The 22,506-nt window shown below is 38.6% G+C and overlaps 2 protein-coding genes across 4 annotated transcripts; one reads left to right on the top strand and one right to left on the bottom strand.

Moving 5' to 3' along the window:
• Window positions 1-144: 144 nt before the first annotated feature.
• On the top strand, window positions 145-12,151 carry LOC114151019 (tripartite motif-containing protein 29-like). Its single transcript, XM_028027897.1, has 2 exons — window positions 145-160; window positions 10,164-12,151. Exons 1-2 carry the CDS (start codon window positions 145-147, stop codon window positions 11,126-11,128), a joined length of 981 nt encoding a protein of 326 aa, XP_027883698.1. The 3' UTR covers window positions 11,129-12,151.
• Window positions 12,152-13,025: 874 nt separating this feature from the next.
• On the bottom strand, window positions 13,026-21,141 carry LOC114151499 (GTP-binding protein Di-Ras1-like). Of its 3 annotated transcripts, none has more exons than XM_028028758.1 (4): window positions 20,891-21,141; window positions 15,742-15,898; window positions 15,394-15,564; window positions 13,026-14,240 (listed from the first exon to the last, which is right to left on the bottom strand). In XM_028028758.1, exons 2-4 carry the CDS (start codon window positions 15,877-15,879, stop codon window positions 13,950-13,952), a joined length of 600 nt encoding a protein of 199 aa, XP_027884559.1. In that variant the 5' UTR covers window positions 15,880-15,898; window positions 20,891-21,141; the 3' UTR covers window positions 13,026-13,949. The 3 variants fall into 3 exon arrangements, with proteins under 3 accessions (XP_027884559.1, XP_027884557.1, XP_027884558.1); XM_028028756.1 differs by having other exon boundaries at window positions 15,742-15,926; window positions 20,891-21,140; XM_028028757.1 differs by lacking the exon at window positions 20,891-21,141 and adding an exon at window positions 20,716-20,874 and having other exon boundaries at window positions 15,742-15,926.
• Between the last annotated feature and the right edge of the window lie 1,365 nt (window positions 21,142-22,506).

Here is a 22,506-nt window from a genome sequence, read left to right as displayed (position 1 = left end):
AAATTATTTACTAACCAACCTACTGATTCAGTTCAGTGTCAGCATTTAATATAAAATTTTAACAATTAATAGAAAGTTCAGCTTTAGAAGAAGAAACTTGCTGAAATCTGGTAATTTACATTATTTAGCTTAGAGGTCTTCAACATGGGGGTTGCGGCAGGTAAGAGGGTCGCAGAGGTACCGTAGCGGGGTCGAGAGATTTCTGATTAATTAGCCTTTTTTGTTTCAGCTAACTTTTCAGTACAACTTAAAGGGGAAGCAAAGAGAATTTATATGAAATCAGTCATTTCCATTCATCGACACGCTGATGATGAAAATGATCGTTTGTGTTTGTTGATTTAAAGAAACGTGTGTAAACAGCTGTCTGAGGCAAACTTAGAAACAAATGCTAAAGTTAGCAAAAATCAACAGCATGTGGGCTATCATAGCATGTTTACTGACATGGACTTACTGCAAGAGGCTTTTCATAAAAATGAGCTAAAATGCTAATGTTATCTGAAAACGTGAACATTTGCACAGTAACATAAAGATTGAACCCTAAATAAACTATTTACACACAAAAATCTGTGGATTTGGGCATCAGACACACTATAAATATGTCCGCCGCGCGTGTTATTGTTATTTCAAGTAAATAGAAAGTACAGAGCCACATTCCTAACTTCAGATTAGAAACTGTATCTGCAGTGCAGACAGGTCAATTCTGCAGCAGTGACAGCTACTGTTTATTAAAACACCAACTGCAGCGCTGCTCAGGTACTGGCAAGGCCTGGGTTCTCAGGAATGTTTGCATGCAATCACTGATGCACTAATTGTCAACACAGATTAACCGGCAAACATCAAGGTTACCAAAGCTCACACTATTCCAGCTGGGAAGGAAGTAGTTTTGTTTTTTTAAAGTATAAATGTGATTAGTCACTGTGCAAGGTGGGCAAAACACGATGAGTTTACTGCCATGTCTGCTGCTAACAGAGCAAAACCCCAGATGGTAAAATCAGGATTCGTTTAAGTAGAGACCGACTGCAGGGCAGCAGCAGCAGAAGGTGCTGAGAGGCAGAAATTATAGGAAAAACATCAGAGATGACACATCAAAATGCCTGTCTGAGAGCAGAAAATGGGGCAAAAGTCAGCGAGTGATTCCGGTAGAAGAAGAAGAAAACAGCATGACTCAGCAAATATCCTGCTCTCACACACAAAACACACCCTGATTGGAGGTTTGCAGGAGAAAAAAAGGTCTGCTGAGAACACAGCTGATCTGAGGTCCAGTTTTAATGTGCATCATGTTGTTGGATCAAATACCAGCTCTAACGCATCGGAAGCATAAACACAAACTGTTCCAGATCAACTGCAGAATAACATTCCTATCTGTCCGTATTTCCTATAAATGCTTTCCACGTAGTGAATGCAAAAGTGCTAAAAATACACCGTGACTCAAATGATGGAGAAAGCAAGACGTGTCATTTTGGAAGCATCGGCGTCTAAATCGGAGCTGTGAGTAAAACTAGACGAGAGAAAGTCTGAGATTTACAGACAGTGAGGAGGGCAGTGAAGCAGACACGTGACTCAGGTTGTCTGTCTGTGACTCACGCAATCCCATCAAAACAACCTGCAACTCACGCTGCTGCACATCTGTGGTCTCACTGCGCCCCCTGCTGCACAGAAACAGAACTGCAGGTTGATCTGTGGCGCCATCTGGTGGTCAACCACAGGAACTCATCTTCCCAGCTCACAGACACTGACTTGTTGCTTGATTTAAAATAAAAAACAGATTAAACGATCATTTCTCTTCTTTAAGAAATGTTGGAAATTTTCTCAAAGTAAAATTTTGTCATTTTGCTTCATAATGTGCCTTTAGAGTGGCTGTTTTTAAATAAATAGCATCCTGACTGTTTTATTTGGTCTTTATAGAGTTTGATAAAATATCATGTTAGTTGTGTAGATAAAAATAAAAAGTTTAGATTTTTTATTTTTATTTTTTTACAATTTTTAATTTAAAAAAAGATCATATTTTTCCTCGATAACTTCCAAATTGACAGTTTTAGTAAAATGTTGATCAGACCAATTTGTTTGTAATAAAATATTGTGCCATATTAGTCCTGAACATAAAAATAAAACATTTAGATTTATGTTTTTAAGTTTTTTTTAGTAAATAAAGAAAGAAATCAAACTTTTGTTACCCTCAATTACTACCTACTCTTTTATCTGTGCACTAAATATCAAATAATCCTTCATGTTTCCATCATGTTTCCTTCATGTTTTCATCATGTTTCCTTCATGTTTCCATCATGTTTCCATCATGTTTCCTTCATGTTTCCTTCATGTTTCCATCATGTTTCCTTCATGTTTTCATCATGTTTCCTTCATGTTTTCATCATGTTTCCTTCATGTTTCCATCATGTTTCCTTCATGTTTTCATCATGTTTCCTTCATGTTTCCATCATGTTTCCATCATGTTTCCTTCATGTTTCCTTCATGTTTCCATCATGTTTCCTTCATGTTTTCATCATGTTTTCATCATGTTTCCATCATGTTTCCTTCATGTTTTCATCATGTTTCCTTCATGTTTCCATCATGTTTCCTTCATGTTTTCATCATGTTTCCTTCATGTTTCCATCATGTTTCCTTCATGTTTCCATCATGTTTCCTTCATGTTTTCATCATGTTTCCATCATGTTTCCTTCATGTTTCCATCATGTTTCCTTCATGTTTCCATCATGTTTCCTTCATGTTTTCATCATGTTTCCTTCATGTTTCCATCATGTTTCCTTCATGTTTTCATCATGTTTCCTTCATGTTTTCATCATGTTTCCTTCATGTTTCCATCATGTTTCCTTCATGTTTCCATCATGTTTCCTTCATGTTTCCTTCATGTTTCCATCATGTTTCCTTCATGTTTTCATCATGTTTTCATCATGTTTCCTTCATGTTTTCATCATGTTTTCATCATGTTTCCATCATGTTTCCTTCATGTTTCCATCATGTTTCCTTCATGTTTTCATCATGTTTTCATCATGTTTTCATCATGTTTCCTTCATGTTTCCATCATGTTTCCTTCATGTTTCCATCATGTTTCCTTCATGTTTTCATCATGTTTCCATCATGTTTCCTTCATGTTTCCATCATGTTTCCATCATGTTTTCATCATGTTTCCATCATGTTTCCTTCATGTTTCCATCATGTTTCCTTCATGTTTCCATCATGTTTTCATCATGTTTTCATCATGTTTCCTTCATGTTTCCATCATGTTTCCTTCATGTTTCCATCATGTTTCCTTCATGTTTTCATCATGTTTCCATCATGTTTCCTTCATGTTTCCATCATGTTTCCATCATGTTTTCATCATGTTTCCATCATGTTTCCTTCATGTTTCCATCATGTTTCCTTCATGTTTTCATCATGTTTCCTTCATGTTTTCATCATGTTTCCTTCATGTTTCCATCATGTTTCCTTCATGTTTTCATCATGTTTCCTTCATGTTTCCATCATGTTTCCATCATGTTTCCATCATGTTTCCTTCATGTTTCCTTCATGTTTCCATCATGTTTTCATCATGTTTTCATCATGTTTCCATCATGTTTCCTTCATGTTTTCATCATGTTTCCTTCATGTTTCCATCATGTTTCCTTCATGTTTTCATCATGTTTCCTTCATGTTTCCATCATGTTTCCTTCATGTTTCCATCATGTTTCCATCATGTTTCCTTCATGTTTCCATCATGTTTCCTTCATGTTTTCATCATGTTTCCTTCATGTTTCCATCATGTTTCCTTCATGTTTTCATCATGTTTCCTTCATGTTTCCATCATGTTTCCTTCATGTTTCCATCATGTTTCCTTCATGTTTTCATCATGTTTCCTTCATGTTTCCATCATGTTTCCTTCATGTTTTCATCGTGTTTCCTTCATGTTTTCATCATGTTTCCTTCATGTTTCCATCATGTTTCCTTCATGTTTCCATCATGTTTCCTTCATGTTTCCTTCATGTTTCCATCATGTTTCCTTCATGTTTTCATCATGTTTTCATCATGTTTCCTTCATGTTTTCATCATGTTTCCTTCATGTTTTCATCATGTTTCCTTCATGTTTTCATCATGTTTCCTTCATGTTTCCTTCATGTTTTCATCATGTTTTCATCATGTTTTCATCATGTTTCCTTCATGTTTTCATCATGTTTCCTTCATGTTTCCATCATGTTTCCTTCATGTTTTCATCATGTTTCCTTCATGTTTTCATCATGTTTCCATCATGTTTCCTTCATGTTTCCATCATGTTTCCTTCATGTTTCCATCATGTTTCCTTCATGTTTTCATCATGTTTTCATCATGTTTCCATCATGTTTCCTTCATGTTTCCATCATGTTTCCTTCATGTTTTCATCATGTTTTCATCATGTTTCCTTCATGTTTCCATCATGTTTCCTTCATGTTTCCATCATGTTTCCTTCATGTTTCCATCATGTTTCCTTCATGTTTTCATCATGTTTCCATCATGTTTCCTTCATGTTTCCATCATGTTTCCATCATGTTTTCATCATGTTTTCATCATGTTTCCATCATGTTTCCTTCATGTTTCCTTCATGTTTCCATCATGTTTCCTTCATGTTTTCATCATGTTTTCATCATGTTTCCTTCATGTTTCCATCATGTTTCCTTCATGTTTTCATCATGTTTTCATCATGTTTCCTTCATGTTTCCATCATGTTTCCTTCATGTTTTCATCATGTTTTCATCATGTTTTCATCATGTTTCCTTCATGTTTCCATCATGTTTCCTTCATGTTTTCATCATGTTTCCTTCATGTTTCCTTCATGTTTCCTTCATGTTTCCTTCATGTTTTCATCATGTTTCCTTCATGTTTCCTTCATGTTTCCTTCATGTTTTCATCATGTTTCCTTCATGTTTCCTTCATGTTTCCATCATGTTTCCTTCATGTTTTCATCATGTTTCCTTCATGTTTTCATCATGTTTCCTTCATGTTTCCATCAGCTGCTGCAGCCTCTGATGAGTCATTCTCTTTGTCTGCTTTTAGGGGAAAAACTGAACTTCATCACGAGATGCAGCCACATTAATATCATGAAAAGATGACTCAGCAGCTGACAGCAAAGAACCCCCCCCAAAAAACGATGTGATGAATCGTGATGCTGCATGCAAAACACACACACACACGCCCACACACACACACACACACACACTTCCCGGAAACAGTGAGGAGGAGGAGGAGATGCTCGTACATCCCTGACTTCCCGGCAGTCAGACCCTCAGGAGATGCTTTGCACCACTTCCACAGAGCAAGCTGATTGGCTGCTGGGGAGCCTGAGCTGAGGGCCAATCAGAGAGGAGTTTCTTGGTCCATCAGGCGATGGGGGAATGAGAAGGATGGAGACTTCCCGTAACAGAAGGGAGGCAGCAGGATAGCGTCTGTTTGTGTAATGAAACCAGCTGTTTGGTTTAAATGTGGGAGATGAAGAGTTGGCTGAGTTATCAACCTGCAGCTCGGACATCATGCTCTCCATGAAAGCTAATCTTTATCCTGATGCAAACCTGAGAAACAACAAGTTAGCCAAAGGCAGAACAGAAAAGGTTGATATCTGGACGACTCTCTGTCCAAACAGCGGAAAGTCCTGCAGAGGGTTTTACATCCAGCATGTCAGCTTTAAATAAATACTTTAACTGATTCAGCTGCAAAGGATCTAAAGACGGTTTGATGTCGGGATGAGTTCTCAGATCCCTAACTGGAAATAAATGAGAACTTCACTGAGATTCTCGGGTCAAACAGCCAGAAAACATTCCCTCCTGTCCCTCAATGGCTGCGTTTCCATCACAAATGTTCGTAAAACTTTGTCAGTATTTCGCTAATGTCGAAAAAACACTATTTTGCAATTGCAGTTTTTCCATTAAATAAGAAACTAAACGTAAGTTTGTCCACACAGTAAATCATTAAAAAACATGAAGCATCATTATCCTACAACTACTTCCTGTAGTCTTCTTCTTCTTCTTTGTCGCTTCCGCCAGTAGTAACATCCAGTTGTTTATCATGTGACTTGTGTGATGCGAAAAAGTATTTAATTGTGTTTTGCGAAATAAACCAATTTCAATACGGTCATTCGACCGGCAAAACTAAAACGTTTTTTTTCAAAATTGCTGTGTTTCCAATAAGCAAATTTATTTTCAAAATCTCAAATTGTGCAATTATATGTGCAAAGGAAACTCACCTAATGATGTGAAAATTTATCTTATTTCTTCTATTTTTAGTTTTTGTCAGTCTTTATGTTTCAGATTATCAAACAGATACACATATCAGACAAAAATAACCCAAATAAATACAAGATGTAGTTATTAAATGATGATTTGGAAAGCCACAGCCTTGATGGATTGACGTCACAACTTTAAAAGCATTTAGCTCACGTAGCTTAACTTAAATTAAAGTGTACAGATAAATTCCAAATCGCTAATTTATCTTTTGTACATTTTCAGTTGAATAAAGTTCAACATCTGTGCTGCGTTAGCAATACTCGACAACAGGTATAAAACTAAAACTGTGAGTGAAAGGTCTGTTCTAAAGGATCACTTCCTGTAGCGCTAATGAGCAGCTAAGAATGAAATAACTGCTTATAAATTATAGAGAATGATTTATTACTTTGTAGCACAACATAATAAGTCATTGAAGTTAGCACTTTAGCATTAGCTTCCACCAAATACAATGTTGGTGTAGCATGTTAGCAGAGCTAATGTTTAGTGATCTGGAGTTAACATAACTAGCTTTTCAGCTAGCAAGCCCACCTCTGACCCGAGGGATTAATATGTGAACATTTCCTATCCAATAACTGAATATTTTCCTCCAGAACATAAATAGAGTGAGAAGAAACACCTTCTTATTTCAGGATTCCTCTGTAGATTTTAGCAGAGGAAATTGATCAGATCTATTTATTTATGGTGATTAGCGATATTAAAAACACCATCTAGCCTAAAAGAGAAAGTAAAAACCTGCTCCAGTTTTAACTGGGTTATAGAGGGCTGTTTTGAAGGTTTGTTGTCTCTGGGAGAAACGTACCTGCAGCTCGGTTGCTCTGACGTCACCTCCGTGTGACTCAGTCTGTTGATCTTGGACACCGTCTCTCTTTGTTGTCCAAGATCTGTTTGAGTTCAGCGTTCAGGGCAGCCATCTGAACACAAACAGGGACAAACATGAATCACATCCGACTCCTGCTCAGGCCTTCAAACCCTGTTTTATACCTGTAGCGGTCGAATCACTATCTGCAGGTTGGATCCATTAACTTCCTGTCAGCGCCCCCCAGTGGACAGTTTGGTGACCATCCTGGTTATTTGGACCAAGTTCACCCGAACAGGGACACATTTTATTCTGAACTTTGAACAGATTCCCTGCACATCTTCCTGCTTATCAACACATTGTTCTGTTCCTACAAACTCCAGCACTAACAAACCGGTTTTGTCTCAACAACAACAATTTCCTACAAAAAATATGGAGCTAAATTGGGGTCATAAAGTTTGTTCAAAAGAAAAAACAGATGAAACTGAAAAAATAGATTTGAAACTGAAAAAATGTTACAAAACTCAAGAAAAAAAATTCAAAGCTACTTTTCAGATTTAAGGATTTTTTTCAGCTTCTGATTTCTTTTTAAATTTCTTTTGAACAAACTTTATGGCCCCAATTTGGCTCAAAAAACAATAAAAATGTTATTAAAAGTTAGATTAGTTCTGGAACAGCATAATTAATGAAGTCTTGAGAAACCATACAGCAAATCCATATGGCCATCATATATTTAGCAAACATTAAGTCAAAATGAAAATTTGTTTACCTGAATATCCGATTAGTAAATAATAATTAAACCATGGATTTAATGTGTCAATATAATCTTTAAATGAACTCAATCAGGACTGAAAGTGAGAAGTTTTATATGTAATAATGAGTATTTTGACAAAAATATTGTAAAACAGCTGTACAATTTGGCTAAGGTTCTCTTTTATTTCATAATATACTAAAATATATTCAACTATATATATTATATATATTCTTCCATATATGTAAAATAATTATTACTGTTGCTCTGTTTGGTTTTCAAGAGGTTAGAAAATCTTGGAAGTCTATGCAGAAAACAAATCCCTTAAATGTATTAAAATGTTGCCTAGATTAAAATCTTATTTACTTGAAACGACCTGCAGCTGATTATTTGGATGCAGTTTGAAAAAATCTCAGCACACAAACCGGAGAGTCGCACTATCTGTCCTCTAGGGGGCAGCAAACAGACGGACGGACCAAACTTCCACCCAATAAACTAAATTAATCAGAATCAGATGAAAAAGCTTGTATTTTGCAGGTTTATCCTCATTCTTTCAGACGGAAAACGGTTTATAATTTTCTTTATTTATAATATCCGTTGCACTTTATGTTCCTATTGAAAAATAAACCAGCAAAAAGGGAAGAAAGCAAACAAGAAATATTTAATTTTCTAACTTTTACTGCAAATCCAACAATTATTTAAAAAAATAAATTCTACAGCAATAAAGTCTTTCAAACATCCATTTGTCTGTAACGATGAAGTGGAGATAAAATTCCTGAAATAAATAAGACTTTTCAATAATATTCTAATTTGTTGAAAGGGTCTGTATGAACGGGATTAGAATTCAAATTAAAGCGACATATTTTATGTCTAATTGTCCCCACTCTCAATGAAAGGTTTGTGAAATTTGCATAAAAGCAGCAAAAGTTCAGAAAGCCTGGAAAACAGCTGACTGAGTTGTAATGCCATAAGTTATCCAGAAGATGGCAACAAACTGGCGTGTTGGTCTGAGTCTGGGTTTAACAGCGGACTGGAGAAGGTCCTGCACTATTTACTGGTGTAAATGTTTGAATTTGATAATGGTCATATACATTAATCAGTGGGTAAGATGATGAAAAAAACATATAAACTATGCTGTATCAGTTTTTAAACATAACAATCTCACCAGATCAGAGAAAATACAAAACCTGCCCAGAAAAGTGGTAGGAAAGGATATTACAGTGGGGGAAAAAAACGCTGTAAAATACACAATAAATTAAGATATTCAGAAATACAGTCCAGTTTGTAGAATTATTTTTAAGCCAAACATATTGGAAAAAGTTTTTAAAAATAGTCAAATCTTTTAGATTTGAAAGGAAGTATTATACTGTATTCTGTATGCTGGTCAATGGGAAATCATTGACCAGCTAACAGCAATTAGCAATTCAACTGCAGAAACCTTGAAGTGTTTTTTTTTTTAACATTACATATGTTTTTCTGACTTGGGACCTAAAATTCCTAATTTCCTGATTAAAAAAACAAGTTACAGTTAAACAGCTTTGTTAATTTTAGCTTATAAGGTAAATTAAGCAGATAAGTTAGCTAAACAGATGAGTTAGCTAAACAGCTAAGATAAGTTAGCTAAACAGATGAGTTAGCTTTTTGGAATGTCATGATTCTTTTTCTGCTGAACTTGACAAACACCTTAAGGAGTTATGATGTTGTACTATTCCATTAAACCGTATTTAGCATTACATACTGTCTCTATACACAGTAGGAGTCACGCTGATGTGATTTGATTTCCCCTGGGATCAATAAAGTATTTCTGAACTTGAATTTATTCACTGAATCAGAAATCATTTAGAAAGACCTTGTTAATCTTACAAAGGCTGCTGAAGGTGAGTCTATTATACTGGTGGAAACTGATAAATATGACTTGAACACTGATATAATTGCATCATTTACTGCTTCAGCTTCAGACTCTGCCTCAGTACATAAGCAAGTACAGGCCTTCCCTTCCCCTGAAGTCAGGCCATGGTGACGCTGAGGGTTTCTGGGGAAATGTTGCTGAATAAATGTTGAAAGTCTTTAATGACAACAACACTTCTATAGAAAGAATTAGAGAGTTTTTGGCATCAACACACTGACTGACTGATTTAGGTTTAATAAAAAGAACAAAACTACATTTCATAGTTCAGAAATGGGACAATATCAAAGCTGGGGCTCACTATAAAGTTTTTAAATGTTGCCATATTGAAAAATCACATTGTTTTGGCTCAGCGTTATAAGAATTAGAGCATATTTATTTTCGTTCTTTTATACACAGCATTGTTGGCATTCAAGCAAGTTGCTGAAGTATACAGTATAAGGGCTATAAAGTAACACAGATAAGGAGAAGATTACAAGCGAATCCACAGCTGCCCTCAGTGCAGGAAAACTTTCATACCAAGGCCTGTCCTACAGAAGAACACCATGCTAGCAGCTTTAGTGGAGCAGCTGAAGAACGTGGAACTCCAAGCTGCTCCTGCTGATCACTGCTATGCTGGACATGCAGACGTGGCCTGTGATTTCTGCACTGGAAGAAAACTGAAAGCCATCAAGTCCTGTTTAATCTGTTTGGCCTCTTATTGTGAGAAACACCTTCAGCCTCATTATGATTCAGAGACATTTAAGAAACACAAGCTGGTGGAGCCGTCCAAGAACCTTCAGGAGAACATCTGCTCTCAGCATGATGAGGTGATGAAGTTGTTCTGCCGCACTGATCAGAAGTGTATCTGTCTCATTTGTTTACTGGATGAACATAAAGGTCACGACACAGTGTCAGCTGCAGCAGAAAGGACTGAGAGGCAGAGAGAGCTGGAGGTGAGACGAGGAAACATCCAGCAGAGAATCCAGGACAGAGAGAAAGATGTGAAGCTGCTTCAACAGGAGGTGGAGGCCATCAATCACTCTGCTGATAAAACAGTGGAGGACAGTGAGAAGATCTTCACTGAGCTGATCCGTCTCCTCCAGAAAAGAAGCTCTGATGTGAAGCGGCAGATCAGATCCCAGCAGGAAACTGAAGTGAGTCGAGTCAAAGATGTTCAGGAGAAGCTGGAGCAGGAGATCACTGAGCTGAAGAGGAAAGACGCTGAGCTGGAGCAGCTCTCACACACAGAGGATCACAGCCAGTTTCTCCTCAACTACCCCTCACTGCCAGCACTCAGTGAGTCTACACACTCATCCAGCATCAACATCCGTCCTCTGAGACACTTTGAGGACGTGGCAGCAGCTGTGTCAGAGCTCAGAGAGAAACTACAGGACGTCCTGAGAGACTCATGGACAAACATCTCACTGATGGAACTGAAGATGATTTAATAACAGAACCAGAACCAAAGACCAGAGCTGGATTCTTAAAATATTCATGTGAAATCACTATGGATCCAAACACAGCAGACAGATATCTGGTACTATCAGAGGGGAACAGGAAGGTGGCAGTGATGCATCAACTTCAGTCTTATTCTAGTGATCCAGGCAGATTCATTAAAAAGCCTCAGGTTCTGAGCAGAGAGAGTCTGACTGGACGATGTTACTGGGAGGTGGATTGCACTGACAGTTTATGTAGCCGTTGGATACCAAAATATGAGCAGAGCAGGAGATGGGGATGAATGTTTATTTGGAGGTAATGACAAATCTTGGGCTCTATACTGTTCCTTAAGCAGTTTTTATTTTGGTCAAAACAACATCTGGACCTCCATCTCAGGTTAGGTTTCTGTGTCAGTTGAGTCTCTGTGTTGTCCTGTCTACCCCTTGAGTGATCCCAGCTGTGTCCTGTTCCCTTGATTACTCCCTGTGTATTTAATCCCACTGTATCTATGTTCCCTCGTCTATTCTGTCTGAAGTCGACTTTATTCTCAGTTGCTACCAGTGTGAGTTTTTTGCCTCTGCTCACCTGTGCTGCCTGGATTTGTGTGTTATTCTTCATTAGATCATCATTTACTCTTCATATCTGGGTCCATCTCATCTACCTCACCTCCACATATGGTGACGGTTTCATAGGGCTGTCTATGGCCGAGCCCCGGGCTGGGGCTCATAGCCTGCGGTTTTTACAGAAGCCTGAAGCAGCTAGCTTGGAAACCGACCCGTACCTGCTCCATCCTGACATGTTGATCAAATTACCGACTTTGCCTGAATTCACACCACATGATTTATATCACCGTCATAAACAGCGGTTCCCCTTAAACCGGAGCAGCCTTAAAAACGTACAAAACACAAGATGCTAACCTAGCATGTTTTTCCAAACATGCTAGGCTACGGTGCGGCACTGTTTCCATGGTTACTGATAGTTAGACGTTTACCTTTGCCATAATGCAATATTTGACATTTTTCTAATCTAACTAATAAATGATATGAACGTTAATCTTCTTACCTTGGAAAACGTGTTCGCTGCAAACCCGCCATTGCACCGAGGGCTGCTGATTTACGGCTGCTCTCCAACGCCATCAGTTAAAAGTTATAAAATAAAATGACAAGTTTGGTTTTCACCCTTGTCTGTTTGCGCAGCAACCGGTGACCATTTTTACAGTGAAATCGACTAAATAAAAGCGATATTAGAACACCGCATGTGCGTTTTTTACGGCATTTACAGGAGCCGTAAATGCCACGGTGGAGTAGCTCTTCTGCCAGATCAGCATACGCGGTGAGTACGCATGCGCATTAAGAGGTCCGCGACATTTAGAGGAGCATACGCGACAAGAAACGACAAAAATAAGTCAATAACTTGTTTTCAATGGTAACTAGATGGATATACATGCATTGTCGTGATTTCAAAGTGTATTTAAAGCAGGATCTAGCTGTATCTTCAGTCAACTACAAAACACACGCCGAATATAAAACTCTCTTCCTGTTCCGTGAAGATGATCTGACTAGCTGAAAGCTAAGTCGGGATGTCATACAGCTGTTAATAACAAAGTGTCTGACGATCTAACTTCTACTCGTGATGTTATGTTGCTTATTAAATAAAAACATGTGCTAATGACAGATACAGCCGTCAGTTTGTGCTACTACTGTCTGACTACATATGGTGATGTGACAGAACACAGGCCGAGGTTTGAGAGTGACGTCATGTGCAAAGTTAGAAAGCATGTAAAGTTTCTTTACAAAAAAAAAAGTTTCTTTACAAACACAGAACATGAGGACAGGAAGTGAAGCTGCTGCATAAGACGTCAAAATAAGAGCATGACTATTAGAAACCTTAAGAGTGGATAACCAAAACTTCAACACAGACGCTGACCTTTATTCAACTGAAAGTTTACAAAACAGCCAAGTAAATTCATTCTTCTGGAAAACTTTATTTAGGAGAAGCTAAGTGTGCTAGATGTTTTCAAACACTAAACAAAAGAATTAGCTCGGCTATTAGCGCATTAGCGGTTATAGCTGTGCCCACCACTTGAGGACTGAAACTCCAATCCAAGGGAACTATTCCTGAACTGTTAGGTCCATCTCTGTTTCGGCAAAGCCAGATCAAATAATCAGTTCCTTAGCGAGGATTTGCAGAACTTGGAACCATGTTGATCAGGCGATGCACCTGTTTTATTCAGGTCTTAAAGTTCTGAGAGATAAATCAGAACTAGCAGGTCCAATCTCAAAAACAAAAAAAATAATAGAACAGAAATGTGTAAATCTCTGATGACACTTTTCCCAGATCCACACCAACAAAAACTTGTTATAGATACTACAGGACCTTTCTGCCAACAGGTGACCTTTGGCCTTCCAACCTTCAGCCTCTGGTCCCAGAAACGGTTATTAATGTGTTGCATCAGAATTCCCAGACTTCCTCCAGGATACCAGCAGCCAGAGAAGAGATACAAGCGTAGAAATGGTCAGTAATGAGTCCGCTGCAGCTCCGGCCTTCATGTTGAGGTGCATGCTGTAAAACCGACGGACTGACTCTGCCGTTACGGTCAGAAGGGAAGGAAAACACCAGATTGTTTAATCCTAAAGTATTTCCAGGTCCAGGAACGTTTAGAAACAGAAACGTTGGCGTTGTGGGTCCTTAAGGTCCAGATTTCCTGCTGTTGTTAGCAGTGGAGCTCATATGTACAGATCAGAGACCCAGTCCGGTCCAGGCCCGGCGTGAATGTTCCAGGCGTTTTGTTCGTCTGGGGCAGAGAGGCGGACTGCCAGCACCTCCCTCGCCCTACATGACGCTGCACTTCCCCTTCAGCTTGTCGGCTCGTTTCTGTTTCCCTGAGCGCTTCCCGTCGATGCTCAGGCTCATGTCCCGCTTCTTCTCCAGCGCCAGCAGCTCCTGGAACAGCTCCTTCACGTTGCTGTTCGTCTTCGCCGACGTCTCCATGAAAGCGCATTTCCAGGAAGTGGCCTGAGCCTCGCCCACCTTGGTCTCCACCTCGCGCTGGGCCGTCTCGTCGCTCTTGTTGCCCACGAGCATGATGGGAATGGACTCCACGCTCCCTTTGATGGCCAGAATCTGCAGATTAATCAGTTACTTATAAGTACAGTAGGTCTAAACATTGCTGTCTGCAGGCCTGTCACGATAAAATGTCCCAGAAATTATTGCGATAAACGATAATATTGTTGTTTTGAGACTATTTTCAAGTAACATAATGGTAATAATGGCATAATAATACATTCTCAAAGCTCAATAAACTTTAAATTCTAATGAATATTTAACACTGGAACTGGAAGACATTTAAAATATCCAAAATAAATCAATAAAACAACAGAAACAATAAATTAAAATTGTAAAGTCTCTGTTAACAAAACTGTCCTGCAAAAATAATGGCTGGTTGAGACCAAAACATCAGAATAAAGATTTTTATCATCTAGTTTTTGGTAAAAAGAGAGAAAAGGGAAAAATGATAATTATTGAGCCTGTATTAATTATCGCTACTAATGGATTTATGGCTTATTGCGATAGGCCTATTAATGAACCACATTAAATATTGCCCACTTTTAATACGAACACATTTTAATTGAAAAACAAATATACACTTGAAGTGAAAAAATGGAAAACTATAAAACAAATTGTAAAAAAATGTAGACTCATTATTATTCATTAAAGCACTTTTTAGTTAAATTTCAACATCTAGTCCTCCACAAATACATTTCTGTGGCAGTAGGATTTTTCTGGCATTTGTGTTTGGATTTTAAAAGTATCACAACATTGAAAATGATCCATTAGGAGTTTTATGATCTTAACTGTTGATTGGAAACAACAGTTTTTGATTCAACGCTGCAGAATCTAATATTCTGTTATCAACGCTTGGGGATTGTGGGGGCCTTCACTCCTTATGGACTAGTGAAATGTTGGTTAATCTATAATCAAGGTACTATTAAAACTACTTAGATATCAACCTAGTGGTCGAAGTGTGAACTACACCTGATTCATGGAAGTGAACATGTGAAAATGTGGTGAATTTTCACAAATAAATTCAGTAATTAATCTTAATCCTGAGCTTAAAACATATATTAATACTAATACTAATGTTTTCTACAACTGATATATCAAAATAAACAACATGTAACCACATTTCTAGAAGTTATTTTAGTTTTGGGTTTGAGGCTTTTTTGCGACACCAGGCTTCTCAGCCTCCTGCTCCTCAGAAGGGGCGCAGACGGACCTGTTGGTAGATGGGTTTGAGCTCCTCCAGGGACTGGCGGCTGGTGATGGAATAGACCAGGATAAAGGCGTGACCTTTGGAGATGGAGAGCCGCTGCATGGCGGGGAACTGGTGACTTCCTGTCGTGTCAGTGATCTGCAGCGTGCAGACGCTCTTGTCGCAGCTGATCACCTGCAGAGACGACAGACATCCACTTCATTCAGGTCACAATCTGGGTCAGCGGTTCAGTTTCTGCATGTCTTCATTCTTTTTAGCCAAATATGTTTTGGCCAAACATGAAGACATGATGTTTTGCCTCCTAGGAGACGTTTTTCCTGAACAATCAAGAATGACTTGTTTGTGTCTCACCTGTCTGTAGGTGTCCTCCACCGTGGGGATGTAGGTGTCCCTGAAGGTGCCTTTAACAAACCGAAGAACGAGCGAACTCTTCCCCACCCCGCCTGCTCCGAACACCACCACCCGGTAGTCGTTGCTCTGCTCAGGCATCCTGGGAGCTGAAGTCCTCCTGCCTCACCAAAACAATCACCTGTATGCTGATGAGCCCAGAACACGACCGGAAATACTTCATTATGTAAATGTTGCTTTAAAGGGAACCTATTGTGCAAAATTCACATTTTGTGCATTTTTATACTTCCATTTGGGTCTCATCTGCTTCTAAAACAGTCCTAGTGCTTAAAAAACCGGCATCTGGAGAGAGAGCCATTTCCAAAACCTCAATCTATGAACACTGCACGGTTGCCTAGCAACCAAAGCACATTTACTCAGCTGGTTTTACTGTTGTATGCGCTGTACAATGGCTGCTGGAAGAGAGAAAGTGCTATGTTGTTGACTTCCCATCCACTCTTGTTGGTTACGCAGGAGGCTCCACTTCTGCTTTTCAATGATGTACGGTTGTATAATTGTACATCTGTTTGCAGCCATTTTCACATGAAAACATTGAGTTGTGGGTGTGGCCAGCAGAGCCAGAGCCCCTGAAACAACTGAACTCTCATTACGTAATAATGATTTTGAGCAAAAAATGTAATGAACAGGCTTTGTATAGGCCATAAACCGATCCTAACCTGTTGAAGGAAGCTTAACGAAGAAATTATTTAACTTTCTTTATGAACTTAGAAAAGTATTTACCCTTCTCAAACACTTTTTCACATGACAACAAGAGATTTTCATTTTATGTGAAAAACCAACACAAAGTATCTAACTGAAGTAAGAGGAAAACCTTTGATGGTTTTCATTATTTTCACAAACAAAAACCAAGAACTACTGAAAGAAACGACATGAAAACCTCTGAAAAAGAAACGGAGCCAAACTTCCTTCTACACGAAACGTAAACAAAAATGACGTCGGATTTTAGTGGTTGTTGGATTTTTCTCTTGTTTTAGTTAAAACACCACCAGCCATTTCTCCTGCTAGCATTAGGCTAGCGTGTTTGCTTTGGTTGTATTTACCCAGAATGCCCTGCGAGTGTTTGACTAGAGTGGCCTAGTCAAAGCCCAAATCTAAATCCTTCTGAGAATATGCGGTGAGAAAGGAAACCAGAAAGTCTGGATGACAGGAATCCATTCAGAACCCGGTCCAGTTGGAGCCGGGTTCGGTGCTTCCGGTCAGTCCAGGGTCTCCTGCTCTGACGTCACCAACCGCCTTATCTGCTACACACGCGCACGCGCACCTCCCCTCCCCTTTACGCACACACACATACGCACCTGCCTCTTGATAGCATTTGTTTACAGCAGCATTACTGTGTGTGTGTGTGTGTGTGTGTGTGTGTGTGTGTGTGTGTGTGTGTGTGTGTGTGTGTCTGAGAGAGAGACAGAGAGAGGGTCTCCATGGTTACTGCCCTCCGAGGAGGCACTGAAGGCGACGGAGATGAACTGCAGAGAGATTTATGCACCGAGAGAGCAGCGCAAACATTTCATCACCAGCAGGGCCGTTGCCGTGGTTACCCGCCTGCCCCCACACCGCCTGATGTCACTTCCTGTGCGGAGGCAGGCGGCGGGGGAAACACCGGAGGAGGAGAACCGGCAGCGCCGGAGCTGCGGACTCACATCCAGCTCAGCCCAGCCGGACCTCCCGGGATTAACGTTCACATACAACCCGATGATTTTAATAATACATTTATTTTTAACACAAACAAAAGTTATGAAACATCAAATGTCACTAAAGTAAAATTAAATCCAATGGTTTACTCGACAGTTTAATAATAAAAACAAAGTCAATTAAAATCTTTGCAAATCGATAATATATTGTAAAAAAAAAATAAATTAAATAGAATAAATGATAAGATACTTTAACATCAGAGGTCGGCAGAGTACCCAAGAACTGTAAAAAGTAGAAGTAGCATTACTTCAACATATTTTTAATCAAGTAAAAGTAAAATCAGTCAAGAATAAAAAAGTATTTGGTAAAAAAAAAAGTACTGAGTAACTGATCAAATTATTAATAATTTCATATTTAAAAATTACATCATCAGATTGACCAAAATATAAAGTTAACTGTAAATGTTGGTATTTAAAAGATTAAAATGAAAATAATTTATATAAACAATAAAATCAGGCAAAAAAAAAGTTTCCAGATCATTTTCTTTCAATAAGAAATGTCTGAAACAAAAATGTATTAAATTAAAAATGCAAAAATTAATTTTAGTTACTTATTTTTCAGTTTTACTTGTTTGATAATAAACCAAAATTGTATCCATCCATCCATCCATCCATTTTCCGTTCACCCTTGTCCCTAATGGGGTCGGGAGGGTTGCTGGTGCCCATCTCCAGCTACGTTCCGGGCGAGAGGCGGGGTACACCCTGGACAGGTCGCCAGTCTGTCGCAGGGCAACACAGAGACATACAGGACAAACAACCATGCACACACACACTCACACCTAGGGAGAATTTAGAGAAACCAATTGACCTGACAGTCATGTTTTTGGACTGTGGGAGGAAGCCGGAGTACCCGGAGAGAACCCACGCACGCACAGGGAGAACATGCAAACTCCATGCAGAAAGACCCCGGCCGGGAATCGAACCCAGGACCTTCTTGCTGCAAGGCAACAGTGCTACCAACTGCGCCACTGTGCAGCCCCCAAAATTGTATGAATTATATAAATCCTTAAAGGCCCTTAACATAACAAACTTTGCCTTTTTAAAAGACAATCAGATATTTTCTAAATTTATTTGGCCAAATTTTTAATGTTTTTGGTTTGTGGTCGGGGGGCCGATCAAAATCATTGGAAGGGCCACAAATGGCCCCCAGGCCACACTTTGAACATCCAGAAACTTTAGTCAGGTAAAAGGAAACAGTACAGCGTAGTAAAAATACTCCTAAACGTAATCTTTCCCAAAAAGTTCCTGAAGTAACTGAGTGAATGAAACTACATGACTGTTTAACATCAAAGAACATCTGAGAAAACACAACAACTGAAGAACAGACAATTTTAGGTCATGTCACAGCGTCTCCATGTGATTTGAGTCCATACTTTGACTAGGCCCTTCCAGAAGGTGCTTTATTTTCTTTAACCCTTTCAGCGTTGCACTCATTGTGTCTCAGAACGACTGCTGATAGGAAATCCAACCAGTTTGAATCTTTTTGGAGAAGGGATGTGAAATCATACAGAAATGTTGGTTTAATTTGGGTTTTAAAAGGTTAAAAACAATCGTCTTCTTTTGTAAATTGTTTCTTTTTGGTTACGGGTTTTAAATTTATCAAAGTCAGAACTGGTTTAATAAAAATCTGAGACTTTTATCTCTTAAATTTCTCACTAAAGTGAAGGCTTTGAAGTTATTATACAGCTCCAGACAGCAGCCTAACAGGAAACATATTCACAGCTTATTAATAGAACAAAATAATTAGCACAAGTTATGTAATTTCCCGGCTCTCTAAAATGAGACGGGACACAAACAGCAGACAGTTCAGTCTCTCTCAGACTGGAAGCTGCTGAAAAAATCTAACATTTTTATGTGTTTGGGGTCCTGGAATGAGGCAGTCTGGACGTTTTCTGGCAGCTGGAGGGAATAACGGTTCTTTTCTTCTTTAGATGTGACCTATTATGCTTCCTTGAACAGGGTAGGGCATGTTTATGGCTTATATAAACATTTTTTTACCTTTGTGGCTCAAAATTGTTTTTAGATAATGAGATTTTAGCTGTTTTTTTTGTCACTTTAAATCCAAATAAGCTGCTGCTGGCCACGACCCCAGCTCAACGGTTACACTCACGCATGAAAATGGCTGCAAATAGATGTGCAATTTTACAACCGCGTATCTTTGAAAAGCAGAAGCGGGGCCTCCTGCATAACCAACCAGAATGCAGCAAGTGGTTTCTGGATGGTGGGTAAACAACAAATTACTTTGTCTTTTCCAGCAGCTGTTGTACAGTGCATACCAGCTGACCTAACATGCTGGAGCTCAGGTTGGGTTGCTAGGTAACGGTGCAGTGCTCATCTCATCTCATGTGACTTTAAAGGAGCAGTGTTATGTATTTTCCAGGCATATTTTAGCACAATCAAGTAATTATGTTAACAATAGTTGCCGTAAAAATTTATATTTACAACACAAATATGACTTGATATAAATTTGACTTTGTAATGTAAAATCTTGAAATTGGGCCTCTGTCTCTTTAAGAAGCTCCTGCTCTTTCTGAAGCTCCGCCTCCAGGAAGTCACCCCAACATGGCTTCTCTATTTACTGCGTTTTAACCAGTGTTGTTCTGAGAAGCAGCTCCTATAACGAGCTCAGCTAATTGCTGCTGGCTAGTCTGAAGGAGCTGAGTGGGGGAGGAACGTTGACTCCAAGGCGGGGCTTATTTTTGATGACAGAATAACATTATAATATATTATAATATTAAACACAATAATATTTTTGAAAGTTCTACATTTTTACAAGAGTGTAAAATAGCAAATTATCTTTTCTGTTACACAGAAAAATGTTTCATTTTTTATTATTGATGTGTAAAGGCTTCAAAGAAGATTCTTCATATTTTTATTTTCCAACTCCGGTTTACGTAAAGTGACGTAATTAGCACGGAATGATTAACAAAAAGGTAAATTTTCATTTTCAATGATGAGTGGCTAATTTGAATGAAACTGAAGGTATTCCACAGTCACTGCAGTTGCCTTCACACACGCACGCACACACACACACACACACACACATGCACACACGCGCGCGCACATAGCAGCTGCTTTGTTCTCGGTTTCAATCAGCTGCAGCTCACCGGCCTCATTATCTCCTTACATCATGTTAATCCGTGTGACTGCGCGCCATAGTAAGGAGGCCCGTGCACGCGCCCAGCTGGACACGTGCACCCACTCCCATTACATAAACACGCACACGCACCCACAGGACACGCACGAGACCGGTTCGAGACCGAGCCGGGTTTCAGATCCAATCCGGCCGCGGAGCTCCGTCCACCGGGCGCTGGCGGTCCCTCTGGCCGGGGATGGTGGCTGGATTTCGGGTGCGTGTCTGTGCGGCGCGGCCGCCGGTGTGGGTGTGATGGTTGCGGACTCACCGTGCGTGTCACCGCTGGATCCTGCGGGATTCTCCTCCTCTAGGCTCTGTGTGTGGGTCTGCAGGGTTCGGTTGGTTCGGAGCGTCTGTGAGCATCCCGGATCCTCCGCCTTCTGACTCACATCCCCACCATCATCATCACCATCACCATCATCATCACCATCATCACCATCATCACCGCCAGACCCGCTGCTGGTCGCTTCACTCCAACCCTCCTCTTCCTCCTCTTCCTCCTCCTACTCTCTGCTCCATCACCTCCTCCTCCTGGAAAACACAAGAAATAAGTTCGGCTGGGATTCTTTGGGTTTACTTCCAAAATAAAAGCCTTTTTTAAAAGTTACGTATGAAATAGAATAACATAAAATAAAACAATAGACACACAAAAAAATAATGAGAAAGTGATTTAAGACAACACAGAATAAAAACAATAAGTGTTATCACACAGTAAAAATCAAATAAATGTGCAAAAATTACACATTATTATTATTATTTATTTTTAATATTATTATACAGAACTATTGTATTAATATAATAATATTATAATTATATTATTTAAATAATTATATTATTTTATTCTTATTATTTTTATATTATTATGTTATTTTAATAATATAATTGTCATATTATTACAATAATATAATAATTAGTGATGTGTGCAAGGAACAAAAATATCCTCAAAATCAGAATATAATTACAGAGAACACGGAGTTTTGTACAACAACAAATTAAAACAGAATTTAAAAAATTGTTTCATAATAAATACAAAGAAGAATAAAATTCCTAAAATAAGATCGTTGATAAGAACTTAAACAGGACTCATTTTATGGATCTGACGTTACAGAATAACTTGATTAAAAGTTCAAATAAACTGGAAAAAAATAAAAATAAAATAAACATAAATGAGTCCTGTGTTTTTGACTTTTATTTTGAAGGCTGTGCGCTGCTGCCAACCGGAAGTCTCACTTTCACCATCCTCCTCTTTCTTGACAAAAATATATTTTTCCTTCACACCTTCACCTCAGTCAGCGTCAGCCAGACACGTCAGCAGGAGAAAAAATAGGAGAGCAAAATTATGAAACACATGAATCACAGAGATAAAAAAATAAAAACAACTGAAAGAGTTTTGTTCTCTAAATAAACAAATAATTCACTAACATCTGATGTTTCACATGAACTGATCTTTTGGTTAAATTAAGCGACGTTCTGCACATCTTTATTATTTATTTATCATTATTATTATTTAGAACTCCCAAATTCGCACAAACAGACGATAAATGAATCAAATAATAAAATAGAAAATTCTTATAAAAGCAAGTTTATTTTGTAAAAGTGCAAAAAAAATTAAAAATAGTTTGATTTTTGTATCAATAGTGCTACAATTTGATGTTGTACGTTTAATAAAATTTTGATTAATAATTGACATACTTTTCAAAGATTATTCAACTAAATAGAATAATTTGAATAAAAATAAAGACACATATATATGACTGATCGTGAATAGGTGTCAATAAACCTTCAGATTAGGAATAATCTGAATCCTTTCTCGTCCTCTAGTGGTGACAATGCAGAACTACAAGAGCTAAAGAACAGACAATAAACCCTCTTAGACTGCAGTCA

The sequence above is a fragment of the Xiphophorus couchianus genome, chromosome 9 (genome assembly GCF_001444195.1).
Source record: "Xiphophorus couchianus chromosome 9, X_couchianus-1.0, whole genome shotgun sequence".
Taxonomy (NCBI): Eukaryota; Metazoa; Chordata; class Actinopteri; order Cyprinodontiformes; family Poeciliidae; genus Xiphophorus; species Xiphophorus couchianus.
This window is presented reverse-complemented; position numbering and strand designations above follow the sequence as displayed.